This window comes from Cryptomeria japonica, chromosome 9 (assembly GCF_030272615.1).
Source record: "Cryptomeria japonica chromosome 9, Sugi_1.0, whole genome shotgun sequence".
NCBI lineage: Eukaryota > Viridiplantae > Streptophyta > Pinopsida > Cupressales > Cupressaceae > Cryptomeria > Cryptomeria japonica.
The window spans coordinates 256,698,748-256,724,641 of record NC_081413.1 but is presented as its reverse complement, the minus strand read 5'-3'; the positions used below and the strand labels follow the sequence as shown (position 1 = coordinate 256,724,641).

Below are 25,894 nucleotides of genomic sequence, written 5' to 3'. Positions count from 1 at the left end.
TTATTCTTTGATTATTGTTCATGCTTAATTCATTTAAGTGCTATTCCGGTATTAATGTTTTGGGTTCTGGTCTTGAAATCTGTGACAGCGTATTCAACCCCCCCTCTCAGTTGTGTTCCAGTTATTTGAACTATCTGACAACATCCTATTGCAATTTGGACCTCAACGGTGCGTTCAGGAGGTTGTTTCCATGAGTATAGAATACAAATTTGCCTATATTCGAGTAAAATTATATTTGTAGCAAAAAAAATTTTTGTCAGAGGGCCATTAGACCCCTTCCCAAATGTAGCTTGCAGAATTTGTGTTTATGTCATATTTCATTTTCTGTAAATTTTATAATATCTCAGAAAAATTTATCATTTTTTGGTAATATTATGTACTATGAGCGATTTGGATATAGTTTGCTAGATTTTCTAATTGTACGATTTGCACACTTTGCATATGTTGGTAGTTATTTTTGCAGATTTGTGTATTTACAGTGATTCAGGTCTTTTGGTGTGGCTCTTTGTTGATTCATATCTGTAATAGCCAAATGCTTGTGGTTCTTCTTGGTCATGGACTCCCTCGGTTTGCCTTGTGATCTTCCAGCTCCCACAACCCAAATCCATAGGCAACTCATTTCTGGCATTGCTTTGATCTCTTGATGGACCAACAATTATGTGGATATCTTTCATTGTGTGAATTCATCAATGATTTGTTCGTTGTTTCCTTGTTGGGCACACTATGATCAAGCTGTATTTTTTTATTTGGTGACAATGTGGCCTGTGTGAGTCACCTTATTGTCGATATTTTGCCTCTATCTGCATCTCTTCATTACGAATGTTGTAGTTGGCTTTGGCAGCATCCACTTTATTGCTAGCATTTGAGGTGGATTTCCATTTCTTTTGTACAGATTTGAAATAGGGTTTTATTATTCTTTGATAGGGTTGTCAATGCCTCGGTTATTGGAAGCATTCTATTGTTTGGGATGTATTTGGGCTCGATATGTCTATGATTTGGCAAGTTTCATTGGTTGCATTTGATATTCAGTTTGAACTCGTTATTTGACCAAGGATGCAAGTTTATAATTCTTCTTTACTATGTAAGAAATTTTTTTGATATCCCTTTGGAAAGGGTGTGCATGAGGTGGCCGCATGTGGTCCCCATCCTACTTTATTATCTATTTATTTTAAATTTTTTTTTTTTAAAACTTTTAATGATTTTTTTTTGAAAAAAAAGAGAGACTTTTTAGCATTAGTTCATGATATGATCAGAAAATATTATCTACTAACGTCATTATGCATGCAAGGAAATTTTACCCCCTCACCATTTGCATTTTCATTCTGATAAGTTATTTTGAAATGACAATATCTTGAGCTCAAGACCTCCTTTTCCAGTGCAATTTTTTTTATTTGGGGTAGAATTTTGTGCTCTTCATAGTGGTGTAGGTGGTTTTCCATTTTGATGGACAAATTTTCTAGAAAATTCATATTTTCACCACTATAGCTGAGTAATCCCCATTTTTGCAACTTCAAAGGCTTCATTCAGGCTCATATGAACTCCTCTTTAGGTTCTAGTTTTTTATAAAGTGCATAAGTTTCTTCCTACTTTCATAATTTTCCATTAGCTTGCAGTGATTTTGAGTGGATATTGTACTTTCAGCATTTGGTCATATTTTGACCCATTTGGTACTTGTAAGTTCTTGGAGATCATTTATATTTTTTATTTGAGTCTCTAAGAGCCTAATTGTGGCATTTGCAAAAGACAAATAAGAAGTTCACTTTGCCATTGATTGTAAGTGGTCCATTGTATACGCACTACACATAAACTACCAAAATTATCTTTTTTTAGGGGTTTTCTTGATTTAGTGAATTTTAGGGGGTCTCTCTTGTGCTCTTTTCTTGTGATCTTGTGCTCTTTTGTTTCATCATGGTTTCACCTAAGTTTCCTTGTTAACTGCACATAACTATGCTTCCTGCAAAATTGATGCTTGGAGCTGTTGGTGTAAATAATTATTCATCTTGGATATTATTAGACCTTACTTAAGTTTACTTAGGTAAATGCAATTCGTAGTAGTTTGGGTATGAGACACTTGGGTGTTTGTGCCACATTGGGATAGTGTGTGTAGGAGAATTTTCACCTTTTATGATGCTGATCTTGTTACTACTTTATCATATCCACTTATTATGGAGTGATAATTCCACCTTCGGTGGGTGATCCACCTCATGTTGAATATTATATTATTTCTCCTACCTACCCACACCTATTTCCTATCTACCCTTGTTTATTATTGAGCCACATTTCATTTTTGTGTGCTCACATATCCCTAGCCTTGGCTATATAAGAAGGCTCATCTACAATGTTTGTACGGGGATTCATTGAACAATGATTGATGATCAAATTGATCACATTTTGCATCTTGATAGAATACAATTTATTCCTATCATCTATTTTGTCTCTCTTATTTGTTCTTTCCATTGCCTCTAGATCTTGGCACAATCTCACATGGTATTAGAGCCATTAGAGTGTCATTGGTTTGTCGATTTAGAGAAATTTGATGCTATTTGGGGTTGTTTTTTTTGGAGCTTTCTATTGCAAGTTATTATTGAAGCTTGATGGGTCAAATATGAGATCACCATTGGATTTAGGAGGTCTAAGAAAGTCAGTTTTTCCTTTTGTTTTATCCAAATCGGACTTCGAAGGCCAAATCTAGAGGCATTTGAAGTTTGACGTTGCAGCGAAAATTTTCCAGAAATTATAATTTTGCAGGCAATTTTCAAATAGTGATATCTTACTCATCCAGACTCCTTTTTTTGAGCAACTATTTTTTGGGGGGGATAGAATTTTGTGATCTATACAGTGGTGTAGGATTTTTCTATTTTTCGGATACAAGTTTTTCAGAAATCATGAAATCCCGATTTTTACAACTTTGGAGGCTTCATTTGGGCTCATATGGACTTCTTTTCAGGTTTCATTTTTTTTGAGAGTGCATAATTTTTTTTCTACTTTCATAATCTACCATTAGTTTGCTGTGATTGTGAGTAGAAATTGTACTTTCAGTATTTGTCATTTTTTCGGCCTATTTGGTACTTGTATTTTGGTTGGATCTCAGTTTAAATCACTAGCAATATTTGTTGAAGTCTCTTATATCTCATTTTGAGAAGCTATAATAATTGAAATTAGAAGTCCACTTTTCCATTATTTGCAAGTGCCAACATGATCTTTTTATGGGCAACTAGTTGTTCATTTATATTCTTGGTGAAACTCCATTCAGAGGCATCTTCATCTGCAGTATTCTACAGGGTTTCTTTATTTGTGGCATCATTTCCATGTTTCCACATTTTAATATTTTATCATGATGTATTCTCTTTCTTGAGAAATATTGTACTCACACTATCATAAAGTGCCACACCTCTTTGTATCTTGTCATTGTTGACAATTTGATATAATCCTCTTGTACACGTAGATTAGGAATATCTCGTGAGACTTGGTGCATGGCTCCAGTTGAGACTTAGATTGTACACATTTATGCATGGCTCCTATGATACTTAGGTTGTACCAATATTTCTTCCATTTATGAGTATCCAGGTGACTCTAAAAGTAGGTTGTCTCCATGCCTGATCTTCATTTTGTTGCAGCGAGTGATTCATCATCATCGACTTGGCACCTGGTTTTGTCACACTTTGACATTATTGGTCTAGCATAGGCTATCTTTCTTCCTTATGGGGAGGTATTTTGGTCAACATCATTGGACCATCCTTGCAAGAGATTCGACATTGAGGGGGGTTTCATGGTCTCTCTTCTCTCTTATGGGGGGGACATATTTTTGTTCTTCTCATTCATCATTGAGAGCATTGTGTGATTTCATCATCTCTCTTTTGGTGGAGGGTTTTTTCCCATTGGGTTTTTCTCTCTTTCTCCATTTATGGGAGATTTCATTTACATTTCTACATGGGTACCTAACATGGCCTAGTAATCGGGACCCATCTTGCATTGCTTAGTTGCATTGTAGACTTTAGTGCATTCCCCTAAGTTGCACTTAAGGGGGGTGTTGGTGTAAATAATTATTCATCTTGGATATTATTACACCTTACTTAAGTTTACTTAGGTAAATGCATTTCATAGTAGTTTAGGTAAATGCATTTCATATTAGTTTAGGTATGAAACACTTGGGTGTTTGTGCCACATTGAGATAGTGTGTGTAGGAGAATTTCCACCTTTTATGGTGTTGATCTTGTTACTACTTTACCATATCCACTTATTGTGAAGTGATAATTACACCTTCGGTGGGTGATCCAGCTCATGTAAAATTTTATATTATTTCTCCTACCTACCTTTATTTCTTATTGAGCCACATGTCATGTTTGTGTGCTCACATATCCGTAGCCTTGCCTATATAAGCAGAGTCATCTACATTATTTGCACGGGCATTCATTGAACAATGATTGATGATCTTGTTGATCATATTTTGCATCTTGATAGAATACAGTTTATTCCTATCATCTATTTTGTCTCTCTTATTTGTGCTTTCCATTGCCTCTAGATCTTGGCAAAATCTCACAGGAGCAAGTTAATGGGAAAAGGTTTAATATAATATGTTGATGGAACAATAACAACACCTGCATATCCTAAAGCTGATCCTAATGCTTAATAAGATTGACTTCTTAAAATATATATGGCTATTGATACTTTAAGGAAATATATTTCAAAATATCTCATCTTCCATATTGAAAATTGTAAAATAGTCAAAGAGGCTTGGGACAAATTTGCTTCTTTATATGGAAAAGTAGATAAGGTTACCAAGGATGATGATCAATTGGTTTTAAATTTAGTGCACAAGCTTCCATCAACATATGTAGCCTTTGTCTCTAGCTTCCATACTCAATGATTGACAAGCAATACATACCAAGCACCATGTTTTTCTACATTGATAGAATTGTTGATTCTTGAGCAGGATAAGTTGAGGCAAATGGGGATTCTCAAGTCTTAAAAGTGCATGGATTTGGTGGCTAATCAAGGGAATCAAGGAAAGAGCTCAAACAAGAAGTAGAAGCAATGTAAGAAAAAGCCACAACAAGAGAAAACACCATCATCCGCTCCACAACAAAGTGATTCTATATCCTCATCAACATGTAAGGGGAAATCATCTAAGGAGAATTATTTTGATACATATTGCAAGAAGTCAGGACATGAAGAACACTATTATTACAAGAAGGATATTGATGAGTTGAATCATCTTCTTGAGAAGAACAAAATCAATTCACCTTCTAGAATGTCTACTTCAGCTTCTCCTTCATCCTCCAAAGAAAAAGAAATTGATAAGGGAAATAATCACACTAAAGGACAAGCTTTTTGTGCTACTACAAGTCATGATTCAGGGATATGGATTTGAGATTCATGGGCCTCTCATCGTATGGGATCTTCGCAGTCTATGTTCTCTTCATTTGAGCATTGCCACATGCAACTAATTTTGGTGGGCAACCATACTTACATGAATGTGACTGGAAAGGGATCTATTGTCATTGGGAATAAATCCTTCAATGATATGTTGTGGGTACCTTATTTAATAGATAATATTCTTTTCATCTATACGATCGCTAATGGGGCAATAAGGAGAAATGTGGAGTTCACACTTGATTCAATTATCATTAGAGATTTGGAGAGTAGAGCTATCTTTGCAACTGGGTTGGTGGATCATGCATCTCAGTTGTACTTTTTTCACATTTTGGTCCTTTTGATGATGTTGATTCTTGACATGGCGATCACACTACTTGTGATGATTTTGAGGAGAATTTTGGTTACTTGAACTTGGGGATTCTCACATGTGACCCCATTCTTGAGCCTTGCATTTCATCTCCTCCTCTTGATATCACATCTCCTATTGCATGTGATGATGCAGATGATGCGACAATTTTGCTTTCTTTTGATCCAATGTAGCAGGATATTCCATGTCTTCGAGCTTTAGTTTATTCAAATACCTACTTAACAAACATTTTAGGTTTTTTTGTGGAGTCCTACATTGCAGATTTGGGAGACATCATTGATGGCATTCATCTTCTCTTTGATGAATTTGACCCTTCTTTGATTGTTGTGAGGGAACACTTTGAACCTCTTGTTTATTCTATACATGATCATTCTTTCGAGGTTGGCATGATTGTGGATTCTTATGTACAATAGTTGGAGGAGGTCTCTTTATCCTTAGAGGAGACATGTGAATCTTTGGGTATTGTTCTACATTCATCTCCACTAGATCTTGGAGTGCCTTTTTTAGCAGTGTGGATCAGTTCACCACCTTTGGAGGGGGTAACTTTTAGCATTGACATGGGGACACTTGAGTAGTTTTCAGAGATTCCATACATCATGAGTTTTTTTCCTACCTCTACCCTTCATGATTAGGGAGACTTCATGGATACACCTTTTGTTTTGTTTCTTCCCAAGGGAAGGAACATTTTTTGATGTTCGTGAATTAGTTTCTTCATTCACTTTTGAGCTTCTACCATTGGTGTAGATTTTATATTGAGGGGGGGCTACTTGGTCTCTTCTCCACTCATATGGGGGGGACATTTTCCTCACATGGGGTTTTTCCTTCACATATTTCTTTGAGAGTTCTTTCTATACTTTTCATCTCTCTTTTTTTTTTTTGGGGGGGGGGGGGTTTCTCTCTTTCTTCATTTGTGAGAGATTTCTTTTCATTGGTTTGAGTTCATTTGCATTTGTACACGGGTACCTAATGCAGCCTCATAGTTGGGGCCCATATTGCATTGCCTAGTTGCATTGTAGACTTAAAGTGAATTTCCCTAAGTTGCACTTAGGGGGTGGTGTTGGTGTAATTATTTATTCATCTTGGATATAATTAGACTTTACTTAAGTTTATTTAGGTACATGCATAACATTGTAGTTTTCATATGAGATAGTTAGGGATGTGCATACATTGGGAGTGTGTATGTAGGAGAAATTCCACCTTTTATGGTGTGATATTGTTGTTACTTTATCATATCCACTTATTGTGGGATGATAATTCCACCTTCGGTGGGTGATCTACGTCATGTGAAATATTTTACTATTTCTCCTACCTACCCCTACCTACCCTTGCATCTCATTGAGCCACATGTCATCATTGTGTGCTCTCTCGTTTCTTAGCCTTGCCTTTATAAGAAGGCTAATCTACATTGTATGTAATTTATGATGATCCAATTGATCAGTACTTTCATGATTAGAATATAGTTTGTTCTTATCAATATATTTTGTCTCTCTATTGTTCTATTCATTGAGCTCTTGATATTGGCTATTTTCAACAAATTCTCACATAATTATTAAAGATGGCATTGGTATATTATTGGGGGTACTATAAATTCTCCTGCCTCCAGTTATACAATTTCAGAGAAAAATAGAGACCAATTTTACTTAAGATGGATGAAATTAGAATGAATTGGATGGGTGGAATAGGGATGGAGAGAGGCCCTCAAATAGGAACTTTAGAGTTGATATGCACTTTTGAAGGTTCCCTCTCTCCACTTCATCCTTTATAATTAAAACTTTTCCTTAATTTCTTGACCCTATTTGAAGATTGTGGTAGTCATTTTGGTATCAATATAACTACTTTTATTTTCTATCCTTTTATTTTTTGATGCACTCATCTCCCTTGAAGATAAGGGGAGCAAGTTGGCTATCACAACCTTAAGCTAAATGACAAGACCATCTAGCTAATGTTGCAATTATGTCTGGTACATTAATCTTGATTACAAGAACATAAGACTCAAAAATATTTTGTTATTTACGATGTTGATTAAGTTAATTTATACTTCATTATTAATACAATTAATGCTCGTGTTTGTGCTACTATTGTTCTTCATTATTTATTTGAAGTAAATTGTTATTATGTTTATTTGTGTAATTGTCATGTGTTTTATTTAAAGAATTTATTTAGTTAATTATTTCAAAGGACTTTAAATATTAATGACTTACACCAATGCATCTACATATATTACTGCATAACCCTAGTTATAGATATAAATTATTCACCCAAATTCATTTTAATTTGAATAAATAATTTGATTCTTTCCTTGAAAGAAATCCATACACAAACTACATAATTTTAGAAACACCATAGTGAGAAAGAGAAATATTCTTCATATTACTAATTCATTTAACATTTTAACATATAATATAGAGAATATTTGTACAATATTCTTCATTAATTTATCAAAATTGACTTATACTTGTTACATGAACTCAAAATTCATTCTATATAACTATCATCTATTCTAGAATCTGGACTAGACACTTTTCTATACAACCTACCCAAAATCAAGAATTAAAAACCCTTTTCAATGGCCTTGAAATCCCTCTTATAAGATAAGGGAACAATAAGCATCAATCCATGTATAAGTGTCAAATATCTATTTGACAATCACTCAAAATGAAGGATTATGCTAAAAGTAATCTTTGATGACACATAAGATAAAAAAACTAATGACCAATTGAAATGTAGATTAAGCACACTTACATTTTTATTTCACATATTGAAAATACCATTGGACCTTACCATGTTCATCTTGACAACATATTAATTTTCCATTTTCCCTCCAAATTTTTTTGAGTAACTATTATCATTCGGACCATGCCACTTTCAAATCTTGAGAAATTATTGAGATATTTGTACTCAACTATTCAATATTATTCTCCCCAACATTAATGTCATTAAAAATAGGATGTAAGATGTTCTAAACATCTTTCCTTTATTTCTACATGTCCTTGAGTTATCCATTTTCATCATACAAGGGAGGCATGAGGAAAATTATATTCCCTTCAAAAGATTTAATTATTTCTTAGACACTCTGAAATACAACTTATGTGATTCAATTAAACAAGAAATATTATTTAGTCATAGGAAAATCATGAACAACTTGAAGTACAACATTTTCCCTTTGCATTTGGAATGTTAAGACATGTAGAGCCTCAATTCTTCTTAGAAAATAATTTATAACATAAATAAAATAAAATATATTCTTAAAATAAATTTTGAGGGCTTTCCTTCTAGCATTGTATCCATGCCAAGCATCTTCAACAAATACTAGGCATAACTCTTTCCTACTTCTAAGAAACGAACTTAATAAAATCGAGAATAATTTCTTCTCATTAACAGTATTATATGAAATTTATTTAAGGAGGAAATTATTTTCTTTATTTTTACTTTGAAATTCCTTATCAAGCTTAGATACTTTAACTCTTTCTATTGCCAAATATTGATTTAACTTTAAAAATTTGTTAGATGATACTACTAGCTCAAGAGAGCGGGGGGGGGGGGGGGGGGGGGAATAATATAGTCCTGGTGCATAAATGGTCTTTTAATCTCAAATTTTTCTATATCGATTTAACCTTATCTTTCTCAACAATCTTGGCCAACCTCTCAATATACTGAGAATTGTGTGATTCTAATTGGGCTACCTACAAAATTATTGTATCTGTAGTCCTTCTAAGCATTATGTGTCCAAACAACCTCTAGCCTCTCTCAGTCATGCCAAGATTTTGAATTGATAGGTAGAGAGGCTAGAAGGCTAGCATATCATGTTGATCATAAAATGTTGATACAAAAAATAATTCTTTTGTAGTTCAAGGATCTATATCAAGTAAAAAATATCATTATCTTCTCTCCTTCTAAAGTGGTCGAAGGCAATGGTAGAGCAAATGTCCCATGCTTACAAAAAAAGAATGCCGCTATCGCTAACTATTTTCCTACTTTCGTTTGGAGTTATAATATCTAAATTTTTCCTTGAACCTTTGCATTATCTCATCCTTAAGTTTGTTTTCTTTTTCTTTTATTGGGTTAGGAAAACCAAACTCAATATTGCCTCATTTTGCAATGGCTTTGTATAAGAAACATTTGAATTCTTTTGTCTTAATGAATTCATCATCTTCATCACAAGCTCTTTCTATTACATCATCAACACTCTCCCCACCCAATGGGAAAGTGATCACTATGCTTATTAGGATGTGCTCCACTTATTTCATATTGCTTTTATCAAAATAAGTCCTCTATTCAACACTCACATCAATGTCAGTATTATATCCATTATTAGGAAACTCGATGGCAAGATCCCTTCCTTGAGATAAAATAAGACTTAAGGTAACAACCCTTGGGCTCTTTGGAATATAGTTTTGTACAAAATATGATGCCTAGCTTGATGATAAAGTCATATATGGGAGAGGCCTAGCATTAACATGAACTATAATAACACTAGAATAAACTGCTTGCGTATCTAGGGGTGGCTAAGGGATAGTTAGAACCAATCTTTGCATATGGATATGATTAATATCATTATTGTAAGTATCATAATGTGCATGTTGCCTACCTAAAGGATCCTTAAGATATTCCCAATAGCCTTTAAAGTTTGGAATTGGTAGTCTCAATTTTGCCTCCCTATGCTTGATCTTAAACAAGTTCTCTTTTATCTTCACAGCTTCAACAATTTTTTTGAACTTCTAACAATGTCCTTCTCTTCATCAAATTCATGGCTAATGATTGGTGCACCAAAGAATTTCACTAAAATATAGATAAAATGTTGGCAACATGTGTTTTCATTGTTGTCAACCTGATGTCTAATAATATATATTGTCCTTGATTGTTTAACTGTAATTGGTTATATGGTTATAAGGAATTTATGTAGTTGTTAAGGTATGTGATGACAAAGTTGTATGTTCATATTTGTCAGTGAGGAGATTGATTGTTGAGAGTTGGTTGTCATTTTTTGTCATTTTGTTTTTTATTATTGATATGAAGATATTGATATAAATAATAGACGGATATTGGTTCTTGATGGTTTATGGATGTCCACCTTTTTGTTTTCTAATGATTGCATTGAGTATGTTATATTGATCCTGTGTATGTTGTTTTTGATTAAGGGAAAACAGGTTTTGAGGGGACTAGAAACCCCATGCACCAGGTTTTGAAGGGAACCAAAACCCTCAGGTTTTGCCAAGATCTAGAACCTACAAAGAAACTTTTGCTGCTAAAGATAGGCACAATAAATCAATAGATCATATCAACCAAACTGGCAAGTACTAGCCAGAAGTCAACACTACCACAAACAGGAAAAAGCCAACCAGACTAAAAGAAAACCATTTTAAAATCTACTGGCAACACAACCTAAGCCTATTAGTGAAGTTGATGAACTCCCACATCCAAACATCAGGAATTTTCTGGGTTCCCCTCCCCATATGCATAAAAAATAGGCAGCTAAAGGATAACATGTCCCTTAACAAAAAACCAGCACAAACTAAGCTAGGCCCTTCAAAACTGTCAGCATCCAGCCAAACATAAAAATAAAAAAGGGGGTTTTGAAAGGATCCCCTAACCTTCCATTTGGGTTTTAAAATGGCTCCCAAAACCATCAAAATGAACAAAGAAAACCACAAAAGATCCTTTAGAAACCCCACCTCAATAGGGGAAAGAGAAAGAAAGGCAACCAACCTACCATCCTTGGTTCTCCCGTAGAGACAAAACCAGGCATCAACAACCCTACGCAAATCCAACCCACCCTCCACAATACTAGCCAAAAGACCAAGAAGCCCATTAACCACCTAATCACCATGTAGCCACTCCACCTCCATAGGAGGGCACATAACCTTAAGAGGAAAGTCATGGAAATGAGCAACAAGAAACCAAGCCCTCAGAAAGAAACCAGCAAGAGAAGCATCGAGGGTGCACACCAAAGAATCAGGTCTGTCGCAAGTGTTCAACTCCATCACCAAAGGAACAAACCCCACCTCAAAAGGGGAAAGGTTCATCGGAAGGAGAAGCCACACCAACCACAACCTGAGATCCAACTAGCCTCTCTCAGGCAAAAAAACCTCCAAAAAGGAAACTCCAGCTCTAGTCCCAGAGAATATCTCTGCCTCAATAGGAGATAACACCACCAAAACAGACATAGAGAGCAAAAAAGGAAGCCAAAAAGATGCTAAAACCTTAGGAAAATCCACCCGACTCCCATCCACCTCCATAGGATAGGAGAACAACTCATAAAGAGAAGCAAGGGTAAAAATCCAGGAAAAGACAATGACATAGGACCCACGAAAGGCCCAGACTGCACATAACAAACCCCATGGAATAGAGGACCCATGAAAGGCCCAGGCCACACAAAACAAGCCCCAGCCCAATAGGCACCAACAAGAGACAAAGCCACCATCACAAGGTCACCAAAGGTAGAGCACACACTAGAGCGCTCCCTGTAGGCACTAAAGACAATGACAGGGAAGGGAAGAGGGGACTCTGATTGCAAAAGAACCTCTAGCAACCACCCCCAACTACAAACCACCCTCCATTTCCACCCATCGCCATCTGTATCTTTATTTTCCCCTCCGTCCTTTGCTTTTTTAGAAGAGCTGCAACCCCCCAAAACCCTAGTAGAGGTTCCTAATGCTCTCTCCCCCATCTTCAATCCCGTGTATGTTGTTGACAATGTGGCTGATGGCAGTTAACATGATAAGGGTGAAATGGTTTGAGATATCAAAATGAGGATTGGATGCATGATAAAAGAATGAAGATAATCAATTGAATGAGAAGGTGATATTTCTAGGATATTTTGGTCCTTGAAGTTCTATTAAGAAAGCTGGTGCTGAAGTATATATTTATGTGTGTTTGGAAAAATTATAGATATATTCCTCCACATCTGCTAACATGGTCTTGAAAATATGGAAATAATATTTATGGTCTATGTACATTGCACTCCTACATTTTTATCTCCTTTGTGTTGTAGTTTATATGGTTGGTGATTGTAGTTGGTTGGCAGTCTAGTTGTCTATCACAATTGGTTCAAAAAAAGTTTTGTATTTCTCCACAATGATGTTTTAAGTTTTTTGGATTAGAAGACAAGTTTATAATATTGTTTATGCCTCTTTGTTTAATTTTTAGAGCCTATTGTTCTTTGCAAATAGTGATAATGGTGATCTTTGTTGGCTAGTTCTCTGGAATGAAGTGTTTAGTGTCAATTGTTTTGTGTTAGTATGATCTTAATATGTAAATAAGAAAGAATAATTTGAGAGTATTTTTTAGTGTTAAAGGAATGTAATTATGTACTCTATATAATACTAGATGGATTGTTTGATGATGCATTATGATTCGAATGTGTGTTTCAAAGTAACTACTTTGGATCACCCAACAAATGGTGTTCTTCTACTTGTGGTGAATTCTTGGATGTCTTTGCTTGATTTTAAGATTGTGTTGCATTAATTTTGGTTCCTTCCTTGGCATTTGAGGATATACATTAATTAAGTTTTTTCATCTAGAAGACATGCTTTGGGCTAACTTGTGGTGTGTTGCTTGGTGTATCTACACAATAGCTTATTGTTGACCTTGGAGAATGAGTGATAGCATCTGAATTATTTTTAACTACTTAGAAAGAAGTGATATGGTATTTCTAAGTCCTTTCTATTTTGGGGATTAGATTGTATTGACCAAATTTATGGTTTGGTGGCTTACTTCATAGGACCTATGTTTGTCCTCTATTTTGGCTAACCTTCTTGGTGATTATAATGAAAAAGATGGTATGTATAGAAGATCAAATTCATGTTGAATGTCTGGATGGGTATGTGGATCAAGTCGTATGTTGTGCCTACATGACCATATCATTGGAAAAATTGATAGGACCTATTTTAATTATGGTCTTTTCCATTGCTTTTTATAAACTTTACATCATGAGGAGATCACATTTTATTTTATGGAAGAGGATTTCCTTTTTTAATACCATTCTTATTTGTCCTTTTCTACTTTTAGGCTTATTTTATCTTCTTTTAGTATCTATCACTACTAATGTTTTTGATACTTGGCCTACATTGGGGGGAGATTATTGTAGATTGCACTTGATAATTGTGATAATTTTGAAAAAGATGAATTCCTTTAGTCTATGATTGAAAAGATTAATCTTGCTACCTACATTGATGGTATGAAAGGCTTTGGTCACTGTCTCTTTCAATAATTTTCCCAAGGGGAAGGTTTTTATTGGGGGATTGCTTTCACTATTTCTTTGAAGCTCATTATGGATAAGATTGGGCTTTTGATGGATGAAGCGGATCTTCCCAAAAAGCTCAAAGGAAATTACAAAGAGCACTTCAAGAGATTCTTGAACATTAGTGAGTGAATTTCTCAATTGTAGAATGATTCCAATAAGGATGACTTCCTAGGTGAATGGAAGGAGGTTGTGTTGTTCTCGATAAAATACATCACTCTTGATGGCAAGTACAAAAGATACCAGTCACAATTATTTGAAATGTTGAATCATTTTAGGCATGGTGTAAAATGAAATTTGTCTTGTAGATTTTTTCATCCCTATATCAATCTATTGCTATGGCTAAAATGAAGTAATTCATTCCCCTTCATCAATGGTTAATTATTAGCCTTTACAATTTCCACTTGTCTCTATCCCTTGCTAACAACCTTAATATGAACCCTACTTGATGCCTTTCAAAGCCTACCTTGGTTGTAGAGTTGTCAAATGCTCTAAAGACTAATGGCAAAGGTGCCTCCAACTTTGTTATGGTCAGCCCCTATTCCAAATAGTTGGTACCTGGGTCAATCCCTAGTATAGTACTAAAATGGAAAATATTGATTCTCATGCCCAATCCTAGAAAGAGAAAAATGTCAAAGGCCCTGTCATTGAGGAGGTGATCTCCAAGGACTCCTCTTTCTCCTAAAATAATATATTTGAATGGATCCCACATAAATTCATCCCTAATATTTCTATACTAATCCTTCTACATAAGACCTGGGTTCTCCCCCTCCGTCTCTTATTTCACTTATATGCATTATTTAAAACATTTTAAATAAACCAAAGCTACAAATATTGCACTTCCTAATAGAGGTGTTTAAATATATTTATATTTTGTTCTTGTATAAATTTTTATATGAAAGTCAAGCCTAACCAATAACGCAAGTGATAATCAAAGTTAAGCTACAAGTTAATCTACTAGATATCATGGAAGGGGAACAAAATGGAATAATGGTATATATTTTTTTTCAATTAAGAAATTGACCCAACAAATTATGTTAATGCAAACAACCTTATATTTCATTAATAACAAAATTATTATGTAAAAACTACCTTATACATTTAATTATTCCAATAATGAGTTTATTTTATGAATATATCACATCTTTAACATTAAAGAAGATTTGTATTTATTTACGATAACAACCTGTACAAAATTAATCACAACAGAAATATTTGAAATAGATTCATTTATTAAGCCTATCAATTCATTTAGAGTTTAAAGTAGTTAAATAATAGGTCATTCCGTATGACAGGCCTTAAATTGAAAAAAAATAAAAAATTCCTAAATCGTTTCATATTATCAAGCATTCCTTTTTGTTCTCTTCTTTATACAATCTTTTCCAGATTTGATTTCATCCAGCTACTGGGAGAAGATTCACAAGCATAGCATGGCCATCATTATGCAAATGTTGACTTTAACATTACTTATTCCTCATTATACTTTGAATAATCCTCCCCTCGCTATTGACAGCCAATGCCCGAAGAAGAGCGATGAAAACACAGATTGGACGGAAGATTCAATGAAATAGACAATATTCTCCAACACTTATACACATAGCTTGATTGATTATAACAAGTGAATTGTGCGGAAAACGCGATAGAGAGTGCGGAAGACACGGAGGAGAGAATTTGGTGTGTGAGCTATATAACAAGTTACTAATCCTTTCATCATAAAATATCTATCTGCAGTTAGTTGCATCTATACATGGCGAACGTCATATATATATTATTTGTTATCTGCGGAACACACGGAGAACATAAATCTGGAGTCATGCATTACCTTTGGATAACATATAGCTTTTAGTTCCTGCCTGCAGGGACTATAGCGGAGGCCTCTCTCACTAACTAGTGATTAATGCTATGCTCATGAACCAATCAAAAATCATTGTTCATCAAAAATCATTGTTCTCAAATATTTTTGCATTTGTTAATGTTCAGCACCCGTGAACTTGCTTATTAGTTAAGCAAAATATTATTGATAAATTTTATGGCGTTTAACTATTGGTGTTGTTTGTGGTGTGCAGGGCTTCGCACAGTTCTCAACAGGAGAGAACGCACGACTCCAGAAGTAGGTGCAGGACCGCGGGGGATAGTAGTCCGTCCTACTAGAGCCATATTTACGAGGAACATTTGGAATGAGCAAATTGAAGGAAGGAGAGAGTCCTGAGAATGGGAACTTTCCCCCTTTCCCAAGTGGAACGAGGGAAAGGACCCAGTAAGTGCTCCCCAGCCGGGGGGCGTATCAGAGAACACGACCATTACATGATGTTAGGGAGGTTACGATTCGTCGCCCCCCGCCACCCCGCCATTAATAGTTGAATAGTAGGCCACTACCCCCTCCTGCAGCTCGACCCAACCGTTATCCCACTGGTGCTTTGGCTTAAAAGAAAAGCTGGTGGATCAATGGATTCAACAAAACCGCCAAAATGGAACTTTGACAGAGCGCATAGAAAAACATGGATGACAAAAAGTGCTTGCGGAGTGAAAGTAACATTTGGCAAAATCACAAGACAAATTGCAGAGTATGGATTCGAATCACCTAGCTGTCGATAAGGGTTTTCATTCGGAAATGACGTGTTAGCTCACAGGCCTGGTATGATGGTTTCTGCTATGGATTCGTAGTCGCATTGCTAAAATTTTCATCTCTGCTAAACTTTATTTCAGTTTTGCATATAGAAATGATGATATGATTGAGCTTTCCATTTTTTTAGGCTGCCAGCGGAGCATGGATACATGGCGATTAGGGTTTCAGTTTTGGCATTATTAAATTCCATAGGTTGCGTTTATTATATTCTTTGGGAGCCTTAAATTTTGCCCTTGTTTGTGAACAATCAGCAGCCCTGTGATCTGCAATTTCTATTGTCATTACCTAGAGAATTGCAGTGATTTGCTAAGCGTTGGAGAATTTTTATGGTTTATGTGGAGGATTAGTTTATTGCCATCTTATCTTGTTTTGGGAATTGCTCATCTTCCTCTCCTGCTAAATTGTTATGGCAATTGGTCCCTGTGTTCTGATATTTTCATCATTGCCATCCATTGGACAGCCAAAACAATGCTTAATCCGAAAGTCTTCACTCCATTATTTTGTTTTACTCACTATAGACTGAAAGTCTGCATGTCCATCCCCCAAAAGTGTCTTTAATTAGAGTGCATCTATCATTGTATCCTCTGATTCTTTGCTTCATTTTCCAAAATTCACGAAGCCTCTAAAAGAATATGCGAAAAAATAAGGATTAAGAATCTGTGCTTCACCCTACTCCTTTTTAACGATTTTCAGTTGATTTGCTGAAACACAATTACATTGCTGTACGCATAAGGTTCCTGTATGTGGAGATTGCATCTGCTTTCCTGAACACAGTGCTTGTGAGGTGATCTCAGTTCATAATCTCAATTTTTTGGGTTTCTTGTCTTGGAAAATAATATATAGAGATATTCAGTACTCGTTCTCTGTTACCATTTAAACCCAAATTTGAGATTTGATAAATATAACCTAAACTACATGCAGTCACCATTGAGTATCCTCTATTCGTTTCTGTAATACAATGCATAATTTAGGGGTGTGGGCTTGTTTCTGGCTTTCTCCCGGAGACATTCTTAAGATGTTATGTATTATTGTATATGGGTGGATAATAGGTGAGGACATATGCAGAGTGGATGGTTGATTCCAGTTGCAGTTTCCTACCAAAATGTAGCTTTTGCTTGCAGATACTGACTCATTCAAGTCGCTCTGTCACTCAGCTCGGCTGCTTACGTATGTTTTTCCTTGAACTTCACTAACGTTGATTTTACACGAATGAGATTATTTATTAGCATAGGACAAGGCTAATCATGGAAGGATTGTGCTCAGATGTTTTGCATAATTCGTGCTTGCTTCTACTTTTGAAAGGATCCTCATCTCCAACTGGTTACACATGTCCTTCATGCAAATCACAAGTAAGCTTCTATGTCTGCTTGTGTCTTCTGCTGCTAATATACTAGCACCCAGTTTAGTTTGTTTCAGAGCAAATGATACAGAGCTCTGTTTTGGTTTGAATTCTTGCGAAGAAAAATGTGTTCTATTTTAGCTCAATGCATGAACCATTTTAGTTTCAATAAAGTGTATGTTGTTGTCTTCAGTCTTAGATCAATAAGCTAGAAAGTTAGGAAGACATGTTTGTCATTTTCACACTAAAGCATTCTTTTTGGAAACTGTAATTAATAGTAAAGCCAAGTAAGTCAAGATTAATTTATAAAATATTATATTCTTGCATATTGCATGAAAATTTTGGATCTAAATTGGTAATAGCACTTCGGGTTTAGTTCAACTACTATTTTAATCCAGGCTCCCATTCAACAATAGAGTTCTTGCAAACTATTACATCTAGCACAGAGTATGGTCATTTTTCTGATAGTATGAAATTTTCTTTGTAGATATGGCCCACAAAGAAGCAGTTTGTTAGTTCTGGTTCTTCCCTTGCCAATCAGTTGGAGGAATTATTTGCGAAGGTATCGACTGCACACATCAGTCTCATAGATCTATTATCTCTGATCTGCAGATGCTTGATTTTATGTTTCTCAATTACATAATGTTGCTGAACCAAATCATTCAGATCCACATATTTGAAATATATAAAATTAGATCTTTTCGAGATCATATTATCATCACACAGAGAAACTAGTGAAAATAAATGCAATGCAGTGGCATCTGAGATAATTTCATGCATTTTATTAATCAAACACGATTCTTTTCTTGCAGAGCCATATTTTTATGTTGGACAAGAATTCTCTATTGCCATTAGCTTCTGAACTATTATCAAATTTCTCTGAGCAAGGATTCTCACAGCCACGTTCTGAGATTCGATCAACAGTTTTTAGTTTGTCATCACCTCTTGCTGAAATGTACACAGATCCGAAGAGTCAAAAGGCACAGTAGAGCTATATTCCTAAAGATCAAAATGTATTAGAGAGTTGGGAAACACTTAAATCACCAAGAAAGACGATAAATATTGAAACTCCAAAGTCTTGTTCACCTGAGATTGATAAGCTTTTTGTACATTCCCATGTCATGGACGTAGAATAACTGATTTCTATTTTAACTAATCTTCATATTGTTAATTTTGCAGGGTCCTGAATGCAAAAGCTGAGAACAACCAGCAAATCCGGGAAAGGATCAATAGCAAGCAAGCCCACTGACACAAAAATGAAATCACACAATTTATTACCATTGTACTAGTTTTGCACAACATCGTTAATAGGCAGCCGACATTTGGCAAACATATGTAAATATATATCTCTTTCTTTCATTCTGTATTGTTGTGCTGATGTTAAATCGGTTGACAATGTGATATGTCTCTTCTCTCCCCATGACTTTGATAATTGAATTTATAATTATCTGAAATCTGTTGTTGATTAAATCAAAACAATAATAATAAAATAGATTTCATCTTGCTATTGCTTTGCCACAAAAAACAATCACATTTCCTACTGCCTGTGCTTGGCAGGAACTACGCTGCTTGCAGCTCTTGTTAATATACGCCCTTCGCCATCTAAGCAACTAATTGCAGATTTTTTATATCTGTAACTAACTGCTTAGATGGTGAAGGTCATATATTACAAAGATATATCTGCAACTAGCTGCTTACATGGCGAACGTCGTATATTACAACGATATATCTGCAGTCGGTTGCTTTTATACATGGCGAAGGGCATATATGTATTCCTCCTGTTTTCATTCTTCAAGGCCCCTTTAACTGCTCACAGCTCCTTTTGCTCCTCTTTTTTTTTTTTGTTTAACAATAATAGCATTTGACTTCTGCTGTAGATTAATATTTATATATGGTTTTATAATTCATTTGTTGATGCTCTGAATTACTTACTGGTTTTGTTTTGTTTTGTTTGCAGAGGCTTGAAGGAATAGCACAAAGACAGGATGGGGGAGCGACGAAGCCCATAGAAGTAACTAAATTGATAAGTCGGAAATTTTGGTTTTCTTTTCTACCCAATCTCTTAGAAACATGATTTACTTTGGTGAAAGGAATAATGTCCATTATGACTGTTTGGCCTTGTTTTCTTTATGCCATTGGTTAGAGGTGTTTATGGTTATTCTAAGTAGTAGATCCATTGGTTAGATTTGTTTATGATTATTCTAAGTAGTAGATTGTATAATTCTCTGTGCGTTGTAAATAGTCTAATTTTCGTTGTGAATATTTTTTGAGAATTTAATTATTTAATTTTGTCTTTTTGTTATAAAAAATATATAACAAAAATAGGTTGATGGTAAAGTAAGTGATCATTTTAAGAGTGTTCAACATGATTACTTAATTTGTCAAATTATAAATTTTTTCAAACATCAAGAGTAAAAGTCACATCTCTTTACAATGTCAAACTATTTCATTGTTCTCACTTTAGAGAATGAATCTCAATTATAATCATAAGGAGTCAAGACATTAATACTACATATACTACACAACCAAAGCATAAACCAAAGCATATAAAAGAAACATATTTAATTTCGTATGAATCTATTAAATTTATAAGATATCAGAACAAAAAATACATTTAGTTTGAACATTTTTTATCTAGATAGAATTTTTAAAAGAGCTTCACCAAGAAAAATTTCGTATGAATATATTAAATTTATAAGATATCAGAACAAAAAATACATTTAGTTTGAACATTTTTTATCTAGATAGAATTTTTAAAAGAGCTTCACCAAGAAAAAGCATAGTGATCATGACAATTACAAACTATAGTGATGAGTACATTAAATTCTAAATATCAATACAATTAATCAATGAGATTTTACACAATTTATTCTTCACTAAATGCTACATGTTTGTATACAAGACCAACGCATCGTATGAGTAGTTTGGTCCATGCAAAATACAAATCTTCAACCACCTATGTTTACATCATGCTTCTTCTCTAGTGAGAGAATGTGAGTAAATAAATTGTATTAAAATTCTACACAAGATAAAATATCATATGTTTTTGTTATTTTGGTATAATCAAATAGTTTGTTTTCGAAAATCTTAAAGATTTTTGATTGGATTATTAAAAGGAATGTAAGGATGTATAATTTTAAAAGTTTCAATTATGTTAATAGAGATGAGTATGTGAGGGTTCCTTGCAATTTATATAAACAATTTTTTATATGTAATCTATAGTTAAATTTAGATTTGGATAATTTCAAAGTATAAAGTCAAGTTGAGAGGCTTTTTATATAACTACACGGTGAAAACCTTTCCCTCATATTTTAGATTCAAAATGATCCAAAGTTATGTTTATAAAGGAAGATGACTTAGATGAGACAATCATGTCAAACATAAACTAATTGTAGCATAAGAAAATAGTGAACATTATGCATGGTTATATGTACAAGGATATTAAGGAATAGTTAAAGAAGAAAAAAACAAACACATTAACATTACATAATAGATTTTCTGATTCTATTACATTCATCTAAATATATAGATAATAATCTTGAATTAGTTCATTATAATAAGACTCTTTTTAATGACACTTGAATTCATATATTCATACATATATTTGTGTTAGACACATAAAGGGTGAGATTGTTTCATCAACCTTAACATCCAATATCTTTTGTAAAGTAGGAGGCATGATAGTTGCAATCAAAAGCTTAAATTAATAATAGATCTAACTAAGAAACTCAAGTACAAAAAAAAGAAATATCTGGATTAACTACCCTCTATTTAAAAAATTTTGAAGTGAGGGATTGTCCGCGGAGGTGAAGGCGGGTCAAGGGTTTTGTAGGGAGATGCAAAAGATTGGGAGGATGGTGATCCATATGAAGATGATGTCTATCATCCTTCTATGGAGGTGAGATCTACCATCGATGGTGGATCCTTGGTCATGGAGAGGATTGTGATCTGGGCTGTGGAGCAATCAAGGGTTATTACCCTAGCTCGTTGGTATTGGCAGATGCAATTCTCTGTAATGAGGGCTTGTTTGTCCATCTTTTGTCCTATCACTATGTGACCTTTTGGGGTTTTTTGTCTTGATGGTCATTGTGGAGTTTGTGTTCTTCGGTTTGGCCTTTTCTTTGGAGTGGTTTGTGGCATGGACTACAAGCGACCTTGAACATCTTTTGGGGTTTCCTTTCTTGGGTTCTCTATCATTGACATTACTTTGGATTCAAAGGGGGTTTGTTTCTTTTTTACTCTAAGGACCCTGTGCTTCTCTGGTCCCACCTCATTCTTGTGGGGTCTTGGTGCTTTTCTGGCTCTCATATTACTCTCTCTATTTATTTCCCTGCTTATTTTTTAGAGCATGAAGATGAGTTTGGTTAGAGATTGGCTTTCCTTCCCTCTGTTGTCCTTCTTTTCCTATTCTATTGAAGCAAATGGCTTTTCTGTTGTGGCAAAGAGTGGTTGGCTGGTTGTACTTAGATGGAGTTTCCTAAGGGCTTTTGATGTCCTATTTTTTTTATTTCTTCACCATGATGGTTCTCTATCATTTTTATCCTATGGAGTTGGATACTTTGGTAGAGATTGTTTGTTTCATGTATGATTTCTTTGGACCTTGGTAGATATCCTTAAGGTTTTGGGAGCCTTTCAAAAACAAAATTTTCTAGAAAACTAGCATTGTTTTGATCTTTTGCCTCTAGTTCTTGTGTGGTTGAGTGGTGTTCAGGATGCTCTGCTAGTGTTATACTTCTCTTTAGTCTATATTAAGGTGGGTCCTTTTCCTATTGGTGCAGTCACTGATTAGGAGAGACCTCAAAGGGATCTATCTGGGCCGGTCAGTACCAAGTGTTATCAAAATGAGCTTTCATTTCAAAGATTACATTTTCCTAAGAGATTTTGTTGTAGGGTGGTGGACTAGGATCCAACCTACAACTGCAGAGGATTGGCGTAAAGATGGTATGGAGAGGAAATAGGAATGGTGGAGTGTGTGGGAATGCAGACCCTGTTGTGATAGAAATGTTGTGAGGAATTGCAACTCGGTTGGAAATCATTGAGATAGCCCAGAGAAGAGGCTGACATATTGAAGATGTAAGTGAAGATGAAGGAGAAGAATCCCAATAGAACAAGTAGACCCACCAATGATTGGTCTAGATGAAGAGAGGTTTTTGAGGGTTTTGAGTAGGGCGAATACTAAACCTTATTTTACCCCACTGAAATATGATGGAAAGTTAGATTTGGATGAATTGATGGATTGGATCTTGGAGATGGAGAAATATTTTGATTTTGAAAACACCGCAAAGGAAAGGAAGGTGAACTATATCTGTATCTTGTTGAAAGGCCATGCATCTCTTTAGTGGGATAATTTGCAGGTTGATAGACAAAGAAGAGGTAAAGAGAAGATCAAGACATGGGATCGGATGGTTGCTAAGTTGAAATCAAAATTTATGCCAGCTGATTATCAAGTGAACCTATTCTGGAAGTTGAAAAATTTGAGACAAATGGAATCTAGTGTGAAGGAGTACACTGAAGCATTTTATAAGTTGAATATCGGATTTGGACATGTTGATGATGAAGTTGAACAAGTTGACATATATTTGAATGGATTGCCGATGTCTATACAAGATGAACTCAGTTTTATCAAATTGCAAAGTATTGAAGAAGCTTACTAGTATACCCTGAAAGTAGAAGAGAATTTGAACAAAAGATATGAGTAGAGGTAGAGAGGAAGAGGTGGAAGGTTTTTTGGAGGAAGATTTCAAGGAGGAAGAGGATATACCAAAGGTAGACGAACCTATAAAAATCAGAACAAGGACAAGGAAGTGAGAAAAGAAGGTAATTCATACCAGAAACACGATAGAAATTTATACTAGAGGAGAGAACTGGATGGCTATTAGAATGAGAATTTTGGAAAAGATGTCAGAAGACAAGACAAGAGAATGTTTAGAGGAAGTTTCTATAAGTGTGCAGGAGAAGGGCATCGTGCTTTTGAGTGTAAAAAGATAGAGAATACTGGAAGAACATCAATGGTGGAAGAAAACCCCACCAGATCAACTAATAAACCAGAAGATGGAGAACTGTTGATGATGAGGAGAGATTTGTGTCATACCGAGAGAGATAAAGAGCCCTTGCAAAGGAATAATTTGTTCGAAACTAGATGTAAGGTATCCAGTAAGTGTTGAAAAATTATCATTAATAGTGGTAGTTCAGATATTCCTGTTTTAGAAGAGATGGTGAATAAGTTGAATTTGGAAATATTGAAACACCCTAAGCCTTATCAGATAGCATGGATTCTATTGGCCATTTGGAGGAATTAATTATGTGTTTCATTGATTTTTTTTATTGATGCCAACACTAGCTATTTGGATGCTTTATCAGCACCCTTCTAGTCCCAGTAGGATGAGTGGCTTATGGTTGGTTTGGATCTGACATGATCCGGTAGGCTCTGGTATAGTTTGGTTATAGAATTGGCTTATTCATGATACTCATATTCATATTCAGTAAGTTGGTTTTAGTCTGGTGATCGGATGCTATCTTGTTTGCTTAGAAGACTGGCTTCTGGTTCTAGTGAGGGTTTCACCAGCAGAGTTTTTGATGAAGATATTTGATGAAATACATAAGTGGTGTTGGTGCAGCTTCTAGTAGAGTTTTAGGATGCTGATGGTGATCATATTCGAGAATTGGCTGATGGAGATCATTGTTGTAGCATGTGGACCTATGATAGGTCCGAGTTGATCTAGCTTATGGATCGATTTTAATGTGACGTGTGGATTGGACCTCTCGATGTATTTCTGGGACATCTTCTATGTTGGAAATTATTTATTTGGTCTAAGGCTGACATGTGTTGTAATTATGTAATTGGTTTATTGTCTGGTGGTCGACCTAATTGTTTATGGTCAAGGGTTTGTATATATAGATGTAAGATCTCATTGTAGATCATATTATATGGTAGAGATAAAAGGAATGGGAAATAGATATGTAATGTGCAAATAATGTAATATCATTTAGGAACAGGATTTGGTCGATCATTGGAGATCGAATTGGGTTTATGTAAGAGGATTTCGTCCTCTGGTATTGAGCTTAACTAGAAGTGTACTCAGGCATAGGAGATGCTATCTTTTGTAGTTGAACACTTCTCCGTATTGTAGTCTAGATTTTTATGTACTTAGTGAGACTCCTTTTGTGATGAGAAGTGTGCTCTAGGCTGGTGGCCTTCCCACAAGCGGAGGCCGCTCAATTGTAATTCGTGTACTTACTACAGAAGTATTATCTGACGGTTGCTAGGCTTCCCACCATGGTTTTTCCCTTTACCAATTTTCCACGCATAAATCTTGGTGTCATGAGGATGGTATTTATTCTATGATTATTGTTTATACTTAATTGGTTTAACTGCATTATGGTATTCATGGTTTGGGGTCCAGTATTAAAGTTTTAATTACTAATGGTTCCGGTAATCTAAGACAACTTATTCACCCCCCTCTCAGTTGTCTTCCAATTATTTAAACTATCTAGAAATTGGTATCAGGGATTTAGTCCTCTATACAGAAAGCTTAACCGCTTGAGGAAGACCCTATAGTGACTAACAGTTCAAGTTCATCCAGTTCTTCTAGAGCTATCTTTCAGAGAGATATTCCTAGGCTTGATGGAACAAATTACATAGTATGGAGTATTTGGATGGAGACTCATCTGAGATGTCTTAGCAAGGAGATTTGGGTGATCACATAGAATGGTGTCACACCTTATAATATGGCATCTGACAATCCTCCTTCGGCAAACCTAGATAAGGATCTTGAGAATGATTGTAGAGCAAGAGAAGCCCTCTTGTGTGCACTTTCTAATCAACAAATAATGAGATTAACTGACAAATCATCTGGAAAGGCTATATGGGATAAGTGAGAGACTCTTAATGAAGGAGACCCTATAGTGAAGATTGCTAAACTTGATGGTTACCAGGTGATATATGTA

General features: G+C 35.1%; 1 protein-coding gene across 1 annotated transcript; it reads left to right on the top strand.

Annotated features, from left to right (window-relative positions):
- The first annotated feature begins 17,317 nt into the window (after positions 1 to 17,317).
- On the top strand, positions 17,318 to 19,306 carry LOC131034481 (uncharacterized). The gene is made up of 5 exons (XM_059211400.1): positions 17,318 to 17,392; positions 17,658 to 17,775; positions 17,872 to 17,957; positions 18,435 to 18,509; positions 18,760 to 19,306. The coding sequence occupies exons 2-5, from the start codon at positions 17,679 to 17,681 to the stop codon at positions 18,934 to 18,936; spliced, it is 435 nt and encodes a 144-aa protein (XP_059067383.1). The 5' UTR covers positions 17,318 to 17,392; positions 17,658 to 17,678; the 3' UTR covers positions 18,937 to 19,306.
- Positions 19,307 to 25,894: the final 6,588 nt, after the last annotated feature.

Bases quoted from the DNA above. Each gene is read 5' to 3' on its own strand.
- LOC131034481 (XM_059211400.1), top strand. From the start codon at position 17,679: ATGGTTGATTCCAGTTGCAGTTTCCTACCAAAATGTAGCTTTTGCTTG. The intron at 17,776-17,871 runs GTATGTTTTTCC...GATTGTGCTCAG, and splicing joins CACTCAGCTCGGCTGCTTAC to ATGTTTTGCATAATTCGTGC. The intron at 18,510-18,759 runs GTATCGACTGCA...CTTTTCTTGCAG, and splicing joins TGGAGGAATTATTTGCGAAG to AGCCATATTTTTATGTTGGA.